Source organism: Lepisma saccharinum, chromosome 1, assembly GCF_977018435.1.
Source record: "Lepisma saccharinum chromosome 1, izLepSacc3.1, whole genome shotgun sequence".
Classification (NCBI taxonomy): Eukaryota; Metazoa; Arthropoda; class Insecta; order Zygentoma; family Lepismatidae; genus Lepisma; species Lepisma saccharinum.
This window is the reverse complement of record NC_139229.1, coordinates 198,139,155-198,157,599: the sequence shown is the minus strand read 5'-3', so window position 1 is coordinate 198,157,599 and position 18,445 is coordinate 198,139,155. Positions and strand designations below refer to the sequence as shown.

At 41.3% G+C, this 18,445-nt stretch overlaps 1 protein-coding gene across 1 annotated transcript in view; it reads left to right on the top strand.

The window, feature by feature from the left end:
• Positions 1–17,523, top strand: part of LOC145991162 (uncharacterized) — a 30,791-nt gene extending 13,268 nt beyond the window's left edge. The window contains exon 4 of the mRNA XM_083126995.1: positions 17,211–17,523. Coding sequence (XP_082983121.1) covers positions 17,211–17,384 — 174 coding nt within the window. The 3' untranslated portion in view covers positions 17,385–17,523. The remainder of the gene's footprint in view (positions 1–17,210) is intronic.
• Positions 17,524–18,445: the final 922 nt, after the last annotated feature.

Here is an 18,445-nt window from a genome sequence, read left to right as displayed (position 1 = left end):
AAGGCAAGTAAAAGAAGCAAATAGGACAATATGTGGTGGCGTGGAAATATGTAAAAATTCGACTCGATTCGAATTAAAATTGAAGGATATTTTGAATTTTTTTCCTATAATGTACAAAACATTTACCGTACATAATCTTTTCCATTTACAACAGTATAAAATAAGAGGAACGTGTGACAATATCCATATTAATTAGGAAGGTATGTTGTATGCTAGGTTAGCTAATTGCGTCTTCTACAGCTTCACTGTTTAGAGGAAAGATGGAAAAAGAGAGCTCTACAAAAACTAACGCTTTTAACAATATTGTACGCCCCGTGAAAATTATATATAAATAAGGCATAATCGTATTATCTGTTTTCATGTCAGATTTTGCCGACCTGTGAGCTGTAGTGTTTAGGTGACAAGCGGCTCGCTCAAATATAATACCGTTGACAATATTGTACGCCCCGTGAAAATTATATATAAATAAGCCATAAGCGTATTATCTGCTTTCATGTCAGATTTTCCCGACCTGTGAGCTGTAGTGTTTAGGCGACAAGCGACGCGCTCAAATATAATACCGTTGACAATATTGTATGCCCCCGTGAAAATTATATATAAATAAGGATAAGCGTATTATCTGCTTTCATGTCAGATTTTCCCGACCTGTGAGCTGTAGTGTTTAGGTGACAAGCGACGCGCTCAAATATAATACCGTTGACAATATTGTATGCCCCCGTGAAAATTATATATAAATAAGGATAAGCGTATTATCTGCTTTCATGTCAGATTTTCCCGACCTGTGAGCTGTAGTGTTTAGGTGACAAGCGACGCGCTCAAATATAATACCGTTGACAATATTGTATGCCCCCGTGAAAATTATATATAAATAAGGATAAGCGTATTATCTGCTTTCATGTCAGATTTTCCCGACCTGTGAGCTGTAGTGTTTAGGCGACAAGCGACGCGCTCAAATATAATACCGTTGACAATATTGTACGCCCCGTGAAAATTATATATAAATAAGGATAAGCGTATTATCTGCTTTCATGTCAGATTTTCCCGACCTGTGAGCTGTAGTGTTTAGGTGACAAACGACCCGCTCAAATATAATACCGTTGACAATATTGTACGCCCCGTGAAAATTATATATAAATAAGGATAAGCGTATTATCTGCTTTCATGTCAGATTTTCCCGACCTGTGAGCTGTAGTGTTTAGGTGACAAACGACCCGCTCAAATATAATACCGTTGACAATATATTGTACGTATATTGTATTGTATAGAAAACTAGAAACATATAATTTGGCGAAAAAAAACCCAAAGTAAGGTCATAGAAAATAGTTTAAAAAAAAGTGAGCAATTATATTTTGCATTGCACAGCATTTGGTATTAAATAACATACCCTCAAAAAATCTCCGCATTATGTGTTCTGAAAAAAATTGCCCTACGTGCCAAATTACTGTGTCAAGTAAAAATTTTCAAAAGGCACTGTCGTACTTGTGTGCCGGGAAAGCGAATATGTGCGACCAAACTGTGCTCTAAGTATGGAAACAATTTTTCTATTGACTACTTCAAGCGACACCAGCTTACTTGCAAGAGCACTGGAACATCACTACCGCAACCTTCCAAGCGAAAGGTAGAAGTAACCTCCCTCGATGCATCGCCACCTACCAAATGCGTCAAGCTGACGAAGAAAGCAGACCGAATTGCGTTTGAGCATTTATTAGAAGACTTTAACATAACATCAGACAGCTTCTGCGATGTGCGTAGTTTTCTGGAGAGCGAGCGAGCTAAGATAATATCCATCCTCAACGATGCATTGCCTACATACTCCACTAAATTCTATGCCGTGCTATGCTGCAAGTATAAGAAACCGTCTGATGAAATACCGGTCTTTTTTCACAATGGCTCGGGATATGATTTCCATCACTTGGTTACACATCTAGGGTACGACAATGCGAGAATCAATGTCCTGGCGCAGAACGAGGAGCGTTATATTAGCATCAGCAAGTGGGTGCCGATCCCCAACTCAAGCAACAGCATCGAGCTTCGGTTCCTCGACTCTCTGAGGTTCCTCCAGGCAAGCCTCGATACTCTTGCTGGGAAGCTCAGAGACGACCAACTAGCCATTACTACATCAAGTTTCCCAAACTTAGATGTCGCACTCATCAGACGTAAAGGGGTCTACCCCTACGAATACGTCACAGACCCTTCCAAGTTCGAAGAAAAGTTGCTGCCTCCCTAGGATAAGTTCTACAACCAGTTGAGAGGTTCAGGTATTACCGACGAGGAGTACAAGCATGCTCAGTCTATGTGGGTCGAGTTGGGTTGCCGAACTTTCGGTGATTACCACGATGCATACCTGAAGCTTGATGTGACGCTTCTAGCATGTGCGACGTTTGTTGTGGTGGGATCATTGGGGGAAATGTGATTCTCCCAATATGTCATCTGACTTACTAGCATATGCGATACGAAGAACAGGTGTGTATGTGACTTACTAGGATTAGGCTCATGGTAATGAGGTCCTAGTAGCTGAAACGTTGAGTTTTGTATTCGCCCCCCGAGAAAATTCTATATAAAATAACATACCTGAAAATTATATTCACAGTAGATTCATTTTTTGAGTTTTGTAATTACCCCAAGAAATTCTATATAAAATAACATACCTGAAAATTGTATTTACAGTAGATTGAATTCTTGAGTTTTTGTATTCGCACACAAGAAATTCTATATAAATAACATACCTGAAATTCTATTTACAGTAGATTGAATTTTTGAGTTTTGTAATCACTCCAAGAAATTCTATATAAAATAACATACCTGAAAATTGTGTCGCTATATACTAGATTTTTTTATTTCTGTGATTTTGGAGAAAGCAATGGCATCCACCACCAGTTTCAATCGTAAAAATGATAAAACTGAATGTGTTACTTGTGGGAAGCTAATCTCAAGGAACAATTTATCGGTACACAGGGCAAGATGTAGCGAAACAGGTTCGAGAATTAATCGTTCGTTACCTTCTAAGCCCTGTGCTCGATGCGGAAAGATGATCAGCATTACAAATTTAAGTAAACATCTCAAAATTTGCAAACCATCGACCGAACGAGGAACAGTGAAAAGAAAAATCGATGATCCAGGAACCGAAGCTTCCACTTCCAAGCAAATTAAATTATCCGATGAACCCAAACCAATTAGATCAGCATTCAACGACCAACTCCAGGATTTTTCAATTAAGTCAGAACCAGGCCGTGACATCCTTAGTTTCTTGGATGAAACGAAAACACCTGTACTAAATATTTTGAAAGATAAACTTGAAAACAACTCTATAAAAGTATACGTTGTTCTGTTTTCTGAATACAAGAAAGTTGATGGCACAACGAGTATTTTTTATCATCGTACAAAAAACCAGACTCTTCATTTTGCTGACGTCGAAAATTTGGACAACTTCTATTATAAAGTTACCAACGAGCTGGTTAAGAAACATGACGGTTTCGAGGCTAAAGGGTCGGGATGGTCTCTGTGTGGAAGTCCTCACACGTTAACCGTTTACGTGAACCGATTCTTGCCTCTTCGCGCTTCCAGCTACGTTCCTCTTCCACCGAACATTCAACACAAGAGGGCTGTGTTAAATATACAAAACAGAGATAACAAGTGTTTCCTCTGGTGTATATTGGCTGCACTGCATCCTGTTCATTGGTCAAATAATCCAGAACAGATTTATCATTACAAACAATACGAGTGCGAGTTTGAAAGTGTAATGTCTGGCATCGAATACCCGGTGACATTGTCGGATATAACAAAGTTCGAAAATCGTGCAGGAAAACGCATCGCTATTAATGTATATTCCTTCACGTCAGATAAATATCTCGTGCACCCCGTCAGGATAAGCGATATCGACGATGACGATGCTCGTGTGATTAATCTTCTTCTAATTTCAAACGAGGATGTTCATCACTACATGCTAATTCGTTCACTATCACGTTTGGTCAGAAGTCAATCAACCAAGCATAAAAATTGCATCGAAGTTTGCCCGAGATGCCTAACCACGTTCGACGATCAAAAACAGCTCGATTATCGAAAATACACCGGACGTCAAATTGCTCTGGAGAAACTTGTCGAACATAAAATTTATTGCGGCGACAACAGACCGGCTAGAATGTTGATGCCCGAAACGAACGAAGTCGAAGAATTCAAAATGCACAAGGCATTGTTGGAACATCCCGCAATCATCGTCGCAGATTTCGAGGCGTTCCTCAAACCACTCTCCTACTGCGAACCGGATCCTGAAATTTCCTCCACAACGCCGTACCAGCTTCATCAACCTAATAGTTTCGGCTATGTTGTTGTGCGACGTGATAAAATAAATGAAGCATATATATACCGCGGGCCAAATGCAATCGAACACTTCCTGGAAAAAATGGTGGAGGAGGTTGAGGTAATTGGTAGCGTACTGCTTACATCAAAACCGATGACATCTTTAACTGAAAATGAACTTCAAAATTACAATTCCACTGAGGTGTGTCCGGTATGTGATCAAAGTTTCACTGATGAGAACAAAAAAATATTCCACCACGATCATTTCAGCGGAAACTACATAGGTGGAATTTGCAACACGTGCAATCTTAAAATCCAGAAACCTAAATTCATCCCCATATTTTTTCACAACGGAAGCGGATATGATTTTCACCACCTGGTGAGACATCTTGGCTACGATCCGAAACGTATAGGTGTCTTGGCCGAGAATGAAGAACGCTATATTAGTCTCAGCAAGCAAGTGTCGATTCCGGGAACGAAAAATACAATCGAGATGCGCTTCCTGGATTCGTATAGATTTCTCTCTGCAAGTCTGGATGCTTTAGCGAACAAACTCACCGACGATCAATTCACAATAACTAGAGCTAGTTTTCCCAACGTAGACATAGAACTCGTTAGACGTAAAGGGATTTATCCTTACGAATATGTTAGTGATGGTTCTAAATTTAACGACGACGTTCTCCCACCTCCAAGGGAATTTTACAGCAGACTCAGAGAGAAAGGAATCACGGACGAAGAATACCAACACGCGCAACTCATGTGGGAGAAATTAGAATGTAGGACACTCGGAGACTACCACGATGCCTACTTAAAATTAGACGTCACGATACTCGCGGATGTTTTTCAAGCTTTCAGGAAAACGGCAACGAATATTTACAAATTAGATCCAGCGTATTTCTACAGTCTACCGGGATTAGCGTGGTCGGCAATGTTATTCCAGACAAAGGTCAAGCTGGAACTGATATCGGACGTTGACATGTTGCTATTTATCGAAAGAGGGATACGAGGTGGAATGGTGCAATGCGTACAGAGACATGCGAAAGCTAATAACGTACACATGAAAGAAGATTACGATTCAAATCGAGCATCGAATTACATCTTCTACGCTGACGTTAATAATCTCTACGGACATGCCATGGTTCAGAAACTTCCTTACGGGGGATTCGAATGGTTAGATCCCACTTCGATAGATATTATTCATTTCGACGATAGCGAGTGTGGTTTCTTCGCAGAGGTAGATCTCCAATTCTCCGACCACCAGCACGACACGTTTTCGGATTTGCCTCCGACTCCCGAAATCAAATGTCCACCCGACTCGGTTCAAGACAAGCTTTTGTTAACATTGGACCCTAAACAGAGATACGTCGTCCACTACAAGAATCTCCGGTTTTTGATTGGGAAGGGTGTTCAGATAGTAAATGTTAGAAGAATACTAAAGTTTAAACATTCCACGTGGTTAAGACCTTACATAGAAACTAACACACAACATAGAACAGCTGCCACTTCCGATTTAGACAAGGACTTCTTTAAATTAATGAACAATGCGGTGTATGGAAAGACCATGGAGAATGTTAGAAAGCACGTAGACGTGAAATTAATTTCCGATAAGAATAAATGTCGGAAGTGGATAGCCGATCCTAGATTCAAGTCGAGAAAAATTTACAACGAGAATTTAGCACTTTTCAATCTACATATAAAATTGATGAAATTCAGAAAACCAATTTACGTTGGCGCAACGGTTCTCGACTTGTCGAAACTTTACATGTTCGAATTTCATTATGACGTGATGAAACCCTTCTACAATGATAAAATATCACTTTTGTACACGGACACCGACAGCTTCATTTACAGCATACAAACACCTAACCTATACGAAGACATAAAAAATCCTTCCATGCTTGAGTATTTCGATACTTCTGCGTACCCTCAACCCAACAGATTTGGAATTCCATCCCTCAACAAAAAAGTCCTAGGTAAACTGAAAGATGAATGTAACGGTGATATTATTGTCGAGTTTGCGGGTTTGCGTTCGAAGATGTATGCCATGAGAACAGAGAGTAGCGTCACGAAGAAAGCAAAAGGTGTGGGCAAAAATACGGTGGAGAACAAACTCACCTTCCACGATTACATCGATTGCCTTTACTCACAATCGACGATACTAAGCATAGAACAAAGAATCCAGAGCGTCGACCATGTGATTACAACAAACGAAGTTAGGAAAGTAGCATTAGATCCGCATGACGACAAGAGGTGCGTCCTCGAGTGTGGTATTCACACATTGCCTTGGGGACATCGTCGTTTAGAAATAAATAAGAATTGCGCACAGTGCAAATAATTAGCACTCACCACCACACACAACCATTTTCACTAACTCAAAAAAAAAACCTTTTGTTACTCAGTAAAAAAACACTGACTGTTATTACAAAAAACTATGACCGTATCCTTAAATAACCAGCATGCCTATGAATTTGTTCGGTTTCAAAAAACAGATCATTATGGAAACCATACCAGATCATGAAGTCTTACCTTCCGTGTTACCTAAACTCAACGGTCTGTTGATCATTCACCTCAACAGCATTTGGACGAAACTGAATGACGATGTGGGCAAGATGTTTTATGTTTTTAATAACAATTTACATTTCTACGAAATTCCGATCGACGGGAAACTTCAAATCACCGTGAATCCGGAAAACGCAGGCGAAATCAAAATTTCTACCGGCAAGAACATTTTTCGAATCAAGCACGACAAGATGCTTTCTAACATTACGTACGATGTGTCTGCAGGAGATTATTTTTACATAGAACTCCTCGGAGATTACGACAAACTTATTCCTCTTTTTGTAGAATTACGAATCGTCTATCCTATTATAAATAACCGTTAACAAAATGCCTAACGACATTTTCGGCAACACCAAGCGTGTGGACCACGCAGAAGAGATTCTCATGTTGGACATTCGAGTTAAGAAGTTGAGGACCGATTTGATCGCTTTGCAGGAAACCTTAAACAAAAGTTTAGAGTCGGAAATCGCTACGCTCCAAACGCAATGTCTCGACCCCATTCTGAAAATCGATTCCGAACTGAAAACGCTCATAAAAAATTATGTCGACGTACCTTCTTACGACAACGTTCAAAATATACAGTTGAGCGTGGATTCGCTTCAAAATGATTTGGCCAAATTACAGCAATTTCAATCGAAAAATGAAGATTTGGAAAAATTGAAACTCGAAATCGAAGAACGAACTTCCGCAATAGAAAAGAATTTCTCTGAACTTCAAACCGTCGTGAACGATATTGATGTAGAACGCTTGCATGTCGTTGTTTCCAAATTACAAGAAGAATTCACCAGCACGTTGGAAGAAATTAAATCCAAGTTGCAGACTTTGGAAGATACCATGACGAACCTACCATCGTCGGACGAACTGCAGGTCATCGGTAAAAGCGTCGCGAACATAAAAATTCAATTGGAGGCCTATCGAGATTTCAAACACATTCAAACCACCATCGCTACGCTTCAGGCGTCCTTGGAATTGATCAACGAAGAAATTGAAAATATTCACGCTGAAGCGAGAGCGTTGACGAGCATTCAAGACACGTTGAGCACGGTTCAGCAGAAGATCGAATATTTAGAAAATTTGAACGTCGAAACGAATCTCGCTCATTTTCATCACGTACTCGACAACATACAGGGTGACTTGGAATCGTTACGGACGAGCGTGCCTTCGAGCGAAGATTTGGAAAAATTGAAAACGGCGGTGACGGCACTATCCGATTCGGGCGACATCAAAAGTTCATTGAGCGATCTCGAGAGTAAAGTGGCCAATCTCCCCACCTCCAAAGAATTGCACGTTTTGAAAAGAAACATATCTCGAATGCTGAAACGACTGGAAACGGAAACGGCGAACGTGGAACAGATTCGAGACGAAATTAGTTCGCTGGTGTCGACGCTGCCCACTTCGCAGAGCGTAGCCGACCTTCACACGCAGCTTACAGAGATGCGAAGCATCGTGAACGATCTTACCGAGAAGAGCTCGAAATTGAATCAAGTCGAGAACCTTCAGAGCATCGTCGTCAACATCAGAGATCAAGTTGGAGTGCTGGAATCCATGCAGGAATCGACGCAGGCCTCTTTCGGTGCCAAGTTGCAAGAACTCAACGAAAACTACAAGCAGTTGAACGTGGAAGTGAAAATCAAACCGTCGTTTTCTGCCGTAACGGATACCATAGTCGAGCATTTGCTGCCCATCGAAAATAAACTCGGACAAGTTCACAGTAACCTCGTTAGCGTCGACACTAAATTCGCTAAACTGCATTCTCTGCAAGCCATCGAAATCAACAGCGTACCCAATCAACAAAGAATCTCCACGTTCGTCGAAGGTAACAAACTGTACATGTTGCATCCTTATCATCCGTACTACAAGTTTCTCCTCGATGGCACGATTCAGATAAACGAATTTTCGTACTGGTCTCACGGCAGAAAAGCTAGCGTTCCCACCATGACTTTGATATCGAATCGTGGTGTCCAGAAAGCAGGAAACATTCCTCTGGCACGTTGGAACGAAACGCGCAACATATATGAAATACACGAAGACGAAGATCTCACCGTTTTCGACGTGAGTGCCGGCGATAAGCTGATCATTCAAAACACGAGCGAAGTGCCACCTTCTTTGAATCCTATCACGCTTGTGCTTCTCTTGAAACGTAATCTCTAAACAAAAAATGTCTAGGCAAGCCATCGTCGAAGAATTGCATAAACCTGCACGCCGCAACTACGAACGTTTGGCTGTGGTAACCAAGGGCATCGACGACCTCTGGCAAAGTGACCTCGTGGAGATGAGTAGCGGCAATTTGAAAAACGTACATAAATTGAACAAGGGCAACAAGTACCTCCTCACCGTCATAGACACGTTTTCGAAATTCGCATGGGCTCTACCTTTGAAGGCGAAAACGGGAACGTGCGTCACGGAAGCATTCAAATTAATTTTTCGCAAAAGCGGTGGCAGACGACCACGGTTTCTGCAAACGGACAACGGTAAAGAATTTTACAACGCCGTATTCCAAAAGTTTATTCAAAAACATGGCATTCGACATTATTCGACCTTCAGTCACATCAAAGCCAGCATCGTGGAAAGATTCAATCGAACCTTGAAAACACACATGTGGAAACGATTCACGCTTCGGGGAAATTACAAATGGGTCGACATCCTGCCGGAACTCGTCGACACCTATAATAATACGGTACACAGAACGATAGGCATGAAGCCAGCCGACGTTACCAAGTCCGACGAGCAGCGTTTAATTTCTACAGTTTACTGTCCAAAGTACACACCCACGACAAAAAAAGCTAAATACAAAATTGGAGACCGGGTGAGGATCAGCAAATTCAAACGCACCTTCGAGAAGGGATTCACAAAAAATTGGAGCACGGAACTCTTTACGGTGGTTCGAGTTTTACCTGGAAACCGACACACGTATATAATAAAAGATAGTAGCGACGAGATTTTGAAAGGAAGATTTTACGAAGAGGAACTCTCTAAAACAAAACACCCCGACACGTACCTCATCGAGAAAGTATTGCGTAGGAAAGGTGACAAACTGTTTGTCAAATGGTTGGGACTTCCGGAAAAGAGTTGGATCGACGCGGACGAAGTGATCTTGTGAGTACGTGGAACGTGGTGAAGCGTCTACCGGATCCGGAAAGTCAAACGAGAAAGAAAAAAAACGGCGAGTTACTTCCCGACAGCATCCGCTGTCTGATCGTAGGTCCTTCGGGGTGTGGGAAAACGACACTGCTCGTGGACAATTTTCTCCTCGCACCGAATTGGTTAGATTGGAAGAACAGGCACCTGTACGTGTTCTCGAAAAGTTTGGAGCAATCCAAATACCAGCAACTGATGAAACTGTACGATGGTCTGGACATTGCAACGTTTGCCTCGGAAATAAAACCACTCGACGATTGTCGTGAAAATTCAGTTGTTGTGTTCGACGACGCCATCCTGGAAAATCAAAATGAAATTCGCAACTTTTTCACGCAAGGTCGTCACAAAGGAATGGATTGTTTTTACCTAGCTCAAACGTTTTCCAAAATTCCAAAACAGTTAGTGCGCGACAACGCCAATTTCATATGTTTGTTTCGTCAAGATCACACCAACCTCAAGCACGCGTACGATGACTACGTAGGCGGAGACATGAACTACAATCAATTTTCGGAAGGCTGCTCTACTTGCTGGAACGGTGACGATTTCGGATTTGTGACGATCGACATGACGAGGAAACCCAACGACGGAAAATACAGAAACAAAATCAACGACTTTCTAAACGTTGCAACGTTGTGAGAAACGACGTATATAAATAACGTCATGACGAAACGAAAAATCGAAGACGAAAATCTCAAGCTTCGCGATTACCTCGCGAAACGCTTCAAAGGTTGGAAATCCGAGAATCGAGGATTCTACGAAGAGAAGAAACGTCAGGATCAACCCGTGATCGATGCCATCAGCAGTCTAGGTAAAGAAATTAAAAGTGTCACGGAACAAAATAAAAATTTGATTAATGAACTCGTACCGCTCGCAGCTAAAAGTTACGCTGTACCCACACCCATTTCGAGCATTCCTTCGACGCCGTTCGAACTGAAGGATGCACCGGCACGACGTCGAGCTATTGGTAGCACGTCCTCGTCTTCGGATAAAATCGAGTTGGGACCTTTGGCACGAGACTACCTGAGCACGGGGAAATTCGACAAGGATGAAGTGTTCGGATTGTATCCCAGCATGGAAACCAGCGAGGGTGGTGGTGTGGTGTGGAAGATTGGGAAATCGAAGGTGACCTTCGAAGGCAACGACATTAAAGTCAATTTAGGCGACAAGGATAGTTGGAACAGGTATCCGGGTACGGTGGGACTGTGGGAACTCGTCGCCAAAAAGCAGCCGAAAGATTACACCGACGAAGATTACCAAAGTTACAAGGAAATTCTGATCATGACGGATGCCTTGTACCAGAACAACGACGCCTCGCAGAATAGGGTGAAATCGAGCAGCGGCGAGAAGTACAGGAATCTCATCAAACCGATTTGGAACCAGGTCAAAACAGGCAGCGGCGTCAAACGCTACAACACGTTACCCAAAGAATTTGTTTGGGTGGACGACGTTAGGAAACTCGTGGATCGATTGTTGGTGATAGCCGGCGAAGAGAATGCAGGTAACCGTAATTTCTACAACGAGAAGGTTGGCATCGTGGACATGATCAGCACGAAACTTTCCAACTTCATCGTGAACGACGACAAGGGCATAGGTTACCTGATCAAAATCATCAACACGCTGCCTCCGAAATTTTGGAACGTGGCCGAAGGAAAGGGACTCGTGAACGACATCATCAACAAGTTACCTTTCGAGATGCATTTACCTGGCTACCAGTACTGCGGACCGGGTACCAAACTCGAGAAAAGATTGGAGAGAGGAGACAAGGGTGTGAATCCGTTGGACGCGGCATGCAAAGATCACGACATCGCCTACAACACCACGCAGACGGATCTGGACGCACGTCACGAAGCAGACAGAAAGTTAGAGCACGCAGCTTTCGAAAGATTCGTGAGTAGAGACGCATCGTTGGGTGAACGGGTCGCCGCACTAGGTACCACCATCGCCATGAACACGAAACAAAAATTGGGGTGGGGTATATAAATAACATCCAGTAAAAAAAAAAACTTGATATATAAATAACACACATCGTGAAAAAAAAATAATCTTCGGTATATATAAATAACACACATTGTGAAAAACAATTAAATTTCTCTCTAACACTTTGAAATTTTTCTTGATATGACGACCGAAAAAATAAGTGATCTCCAAGCATTAAAACAAATGCTAAATTTGTCAGTCGAGTATGTAAAAATTCAGGAATTGGAAGTCGACAAACCTTACACGATAACTTCCGGTTCAATTGTTTCTACCCAGTATGGTCCCAAGGTACGCCTGTTGCTCAACGCACAATACAGTCTATTTTTACCAGATCGATACGCTAACATGTTATCCGACGAGAAGCTATCTATTTTAATCGAGAACAAAACTCGAATCGTATACAAGGGGACAAAGGAACTTCTTGGCAAGAAAACGAAGCACGTAATAGAATTTGTATAACGACAGCGAGGCCTTGAAAATATATAAATAACATACCGTAAAAAACTACACAAGAAAAAATCTCAGAATATATATATAAATAACATACCGTGAAAATAACACATAGAGCATCAACATGAAGCCCAAGGGTGTTGTGTACCAAATACCATACTCCAATCTAAAAAATCTAGGTGCTCTCGATGGGTTACTCACCAAGAAACAACGCGAGAAGAAACGTTCTTGCTTGAGCAAAGGACACGGAATGAAATTGCTGCTCAGCACACCTCAATTGAAAAGATTGCAGCGTTCGCGGAAACAGCAAAAGGTCGGAGGTTTCATATTCAGCATCCCGGCCATCCTGGCAGCATTGGGGGCCGTTGGAAGTTTAGCCGGCGGAAGTGCCGCCATCGCAAAAACCGTCATCGACTCGAAGAAGAACAAGGCGGAATTGGAAGAACAGAAACGTCACAATCTGGCCATGGAGAAGAAGGGGAAGGGCGTGATGAAAAAGTTTAAAAAAAAGAAACAGAAGCACTCACCAACCGAGACATTGAATCTCTGATCGAACCGTTACAAATCAAACACTTCAGAGGAGTTTTCATGTCCGACTCGTTACCTTCAACCGTGAAAAAAAAAGAATGCGGAGTAGTCAACTTGGACGGTCAAGAAAATCCAGGCACGCATTGGATATGTTACCACAAAAATGATGATAAAGCATTCGTTTTCGATTCTTTCGGAGGTGTTCCACCTGCAAATTTAATTCATTATCTGAAAACGAACAAAACCTCCATATACTACAACGACGAACGCATTCAAGATTTCGGAGACGTGAACTGCGGTCATCTCTGCCTCTCCGTGCTCGCGTTTCTCTCTAAAATAAATAACCCTACGATCGAGGATTTCCAGAAAGCATTGTGGAACCTCAAACAGCATCACTAGGATGGGCGTGTTCCATCTCACGAGCGAATCTTCAATCTTGAAACTCACGCTGCACGACGACATCGTCTATCCTAAATCCGTGGCTCTGCGTGCATTCTACAGCATGTACCTCATACCTAACGTCACCCAGCACAACAACAAAATTAGCGTCGGAAGCGAACACATCGTCGTCACGCCAGGCCAATACAATCTTTCCACTTTGCAAGCTCAATTACCCAAAGGCACGTATCTTTCTCAAAATTCGGTCACGCACAGAGTGGAAATCCTATCCGCGACGGAGACCGTGGACCTGGGCACCATGGGAGAACTTTTAGGTTTCGAGAACAACACCAAACTCGAAGCTGGCATCAAGCACGTAGCAACCAACATTCCTAAATTCTTGGCCATAGAGACTCTGAACGTACACTGCAACGTGGCCGAAGGTATGATCACGAAATCCTCGGACGGTTTACTGGGAAGTCACAAGCAGACGGGAATCATAGCCACTTTCAAACCAAGTTCCGAGTTCATGGAACCGATCATCTACACGCCCTCTTCGCCGATCTATTTTCCAGTATGTCGCAACCGCATAGACGACATAGAGTTGGTGGTGACGAACGAAAAAGGAGACGTGGTGGATTTCGCAGGTGCCACTACGACGGCCATCGTGGAGATCAACGTATAATAAATAACCATACATGTAAAATGGAGCAAATCGAAAGTTACGAATTGCAATCTTTCCCTCCCAACCGTCGCACGTTCGCCAATCTCAACGAGGCGAACAGGGAGATCGAATACGACGTGGACGTAGGCGACGGGTTCGTTCATCCTCACAGAGCGGACCTCTACCTTCAATTCGACGTGGTGAAGAAGGAAAGCGGAGACGCGTTTCCCGCAGCAGCAAACTTGATACTCGTGGACAACTTCGTGCCTCACCTGTTCTCGCAGGTGGAGGTGAGGAAACACAACACCGTCATCGACAGAATAGATTATCCAGGCATCACGTCGACGGCGGTGGGAACTTTGAAATTATCCAAAACGGACGCAGCGTACTACCAGGCCGGGGGATTCGAAGCCGGGGCCAAAATATCGACGAGAAGTCACACGGTGCTCTTTCCCATGCGTCTTCTGCCTGGTTTCTTCTCGGACTACAAGGAGATCATGTGGAAGGGAGGACTGAGGGTCACGTTTCGAAGAGCGCCCAACGACAAGGACGCACTGATGCGATACGCTACTTTGGGTCCGGACGGCACCACGCCGATAGCCAACACTTTACCCGAAGCAGCAAAATGCATCATCCGGAGCATGGAATTGAGAATGCCGGTGGTGGAATACGAAACAAACTACGCCCTCAAGTACAAAGCGGAGATCTTAAAAAGTCCGCAGGTGTTGATTCACTTTCACGGTTACCAGTGCGTGCAGAAGATGGCGTCGGGAAGTCACATGGAATTCGACGTGACGACGCAGTTCAACAACATACAGTTCGACATGCCAGATTTCGTCGTAGTGCTTTTTCAGACCGGGAGGGACAAGAATCAGGAAAAAGATTCCAGCAAGTTCGACGACTGCAAGATCAAGAACGTTTATCTGAAGAACGGACGCAACGAAGTGTTCCCGCGCGAGAATTACAACCTCGACGTGACCAAAAACGATTACCTCAAACTTTACGAAGCGTTCTCGGCTTACAAACGCGTGACCGAGGGAAGCGTGGACATGTACTACACGCCCAGCGAGTTCAAAGCACGGAGACCCATGACCGTCATCAACACATCTAAGAGAAAGAAAGTTGTGGTCAACGATCGAACCAACATCAAGGTCGTCTGCGAGTTCCACGACGCCTTGCCCGAAGATACCCTATGCAGCGTCATCCTGATTGCAGAGAAGTCCTTCGCCTACGACGTGAAGAACGAAAGGGTCACAGAACAGTTTTAAAATTCATAAAAAATTGCCACATACTAAAAATCAACATCCAACACATTTTAGGTTATATAAAATTTGTGAAAACCTTATAATACTGAAATATTAAAACAAACGGACTCCCCCTTGTAGGTTAGTTCGGTGCGTAAATAAAAAAAAATAATAGGTTAAGTTATATCACTTAGGATCGTAAAAAAAATTAAAAAAAATCGTAAAAAAAAAAGATAGGTTAAGTTATATCACGTAACATCGTGATATACCTACCAAGTACGAGTAGGGAAAAAAATGAGTGCAGTGAAAATTTGTACTAAAACATCGCTAAACGCTATAACATCGACAAAAAATTGTCAAAAATATGTCAAAAACTTATATTCGATTGATAAAAAAAAAATACCTACAAAATATGATCCTCAAATAATAACGTTCAAACAGTACATAAATAAAAAAAATGATAGGTTAAGTTATATCACTTAGGGTCGTAAAAAAATTAAATAATCGTAAAAAAAAGATAGGTTAAGTTGTATCACGTAACATCATGATATACCTACCAAGTACGAGTGGGGGAAAAATGAGTATAGTGAAAATTTGTACTAAAACATCGCTAAACGCTAAAACATCGACAAAAAATTGTCAAAATATGTCAAAAAGTGATATTCAATTGGTAAAAAAAGACCATACCTACTAAGTACTACTTTGAAACCCCTAATATACACTACTGTCATGAGGACAATAATTGATATTGTATCAAACCGTTCTGAATTCGACAGTATATAAGTACACCACCCTCACACACACAAAATATATATATATTCTGATATCGAAGGGATCTATTGTGGAAGAGATTTAGCATGTTTCCAGAAGTTCACATATAGAGCTCGATTAAATATTCAAGGAATTTACATATTACTAGAATTTTTGTTATTTTACGTCACATTTCTTCCACTTTAGGCTAATCACCACCATAAGGATAGGTGATGATTAGATAAAATTGATAAAGGGACACATAAAGAAGAGCACTAGTGCCCAAGGCTGGACTCGAAACCTGAAACTTCTGAGGCGAGATCGAAAGTCTACAACTTAGCTGTGGTCTAAGTATTTCAGAATAACCCACTGACGTAGTGGATTTGTGTAATCACTATTTTCAGTCAAAGTTTGTAACAGGAAGAAAGAAATAATAAACAAAGGCTGAGAATCTAGAAATTCTAAGAACGTTTGTCCCTGTCGTCACAACCTTACTCCAAAATTTAGAAAAGTTAGTTTCTTAAAAGTGTTGAGTAAAAACAGAATATAGTGGTAACTTAGGATGTAATTCTTAGTTTCAAATAAGTAATTATTAGTCGATGACTTGATGCCTTTAATTTGACAAACTTTTTGTGCTTTTAAGCGAACAATTAGGGTGTGTGTGAATCTCTATGCGATATTTTGCTACTGAAATTAAACCAAGGAAAGTTACTTCAAATTCAGACACATGCCACATCTTTTTCTTCTTTTAAACGCTTTAATAAATAATTTCGTGTGTTAGATGTTTCCATGTTATCCAACATAAAATTAAAGAAATAAATAATAAAATAAATGATCCTATTGCAAAACCCAAGATTTTTGTTTTAATTTTCTGTACATAATATATTTTATTTAGGTTCGAAAAGGGGAGAGTACTACTTTTTTGCAATTAAAAATCATCATTTCTGACACTTCTTACTAAATTCGATTATGCTTTTCACAGTGTTCCATTACACGAATGTTGATGCAGCGAGTACTTAAGTAAGTTAAGTAGCCAAAGAACTTCTGTCATTAAAAAAATGAATTAAAAATTAGAAAGTAATGAAGGAAAAAGTAATTGAGGATCCGATTTTGGCACACTTCACTACAGACACACACACACACACACATGGTACGTACATGCATGCATACCTAACGGTATACGTTAAAAAGTCTTCAGTTAACAACAGAGTATCTTTTTTTTTCAGGGCACTTACACAACGGAGAAAGCTCTCCTCTATCTGGCCAAGGACGACGATCAGAAGAAAAAAATAAGAGATGCCGAAGGAGAATATATTGGAAGAATTGAATTCCTTGAGTTTGGAAAAGTAATTGGATGCCAACATATGGAATTCACAGTTAAGATAGAGAAGGAAGAGTAAAATCAAAACTGACAATCGTTTTGAACAATGTCCCTTCTGGTTATTGCATTTTTATTAGTAGGAGATCCAGCTACAGCTATTTGTCTGTAGTTGTTGTCATGTACCATGTTTGGTTCTAAAATACACACATTTCAGCATGGCTGTACTGTTACGTTATTTCTTGTTACTGATGCACGAATCAGGCCCTGTTGATTTAAATTCCACTCTTAAGCAAGTGCCGTGATCTGAAAATATATTTTATTAGTTTCTTGCTTCCGACTTGACATTATGTGAGAATATAAAAATAATGTTCTTGATAATCCTTCACTAACCATTTTTTACAGTTTAAATGATACAAGTGTTGATACAAGAAGTTGATACAAGTGACAAGGTAAAGGAAAGCATTTTATCCAAATTTTAATACGATGAATGATCATAAACAAAAAATCAGAAAAGTATAAAATGGAATAACAATAATAATTGAAATTGAAACACTTGTCAGGATGCATAAGTGTTCAAAATTTTGATGGGACATTTCTAACTTGTGTTTTGGTTTTTCTCTTAAGCCCATTTTAGGCACAAATAGACTAATCGAGACTGGATGTATAGTTAAATTCAAATACGATTGATCAATTAATCTCCCGAGTGCTCGAATGTAAAAATGTCTGAAAAAAACATCAACTCTAATTAATGTATTTTCCATAGTCAATTTATTCTTTCGTAGGTAAGAAGGAAAATCTATCATCACAATGAGGTGAATTTTCTTTTTGTAGTTTAGAACACTGCATGGCATGTCTGATCCTCCTACATTCTGTCTCAGGAATTTGCGGAGCAAGGTCCTACATTCCTTACAGGAGGAAATAAAGCGAGTGGGCGGAGCAAATCAGTGCCCGCTGGTGCAAACGGCTGGTAGATGCAGCCGCATTTTCCCCTTGATGCACTCATTCCTCTCATTCGTTGATTATTCCAGCCCTCTCGAGTCATGCGCAGAGACTTGTTTTCGTTCGCTTGCTCCAGATATTCCCGAGGCAGAGTGTAGAAATTATTTCCCTTCGAGACTGTGCGTGACTATGCGTTGCGAC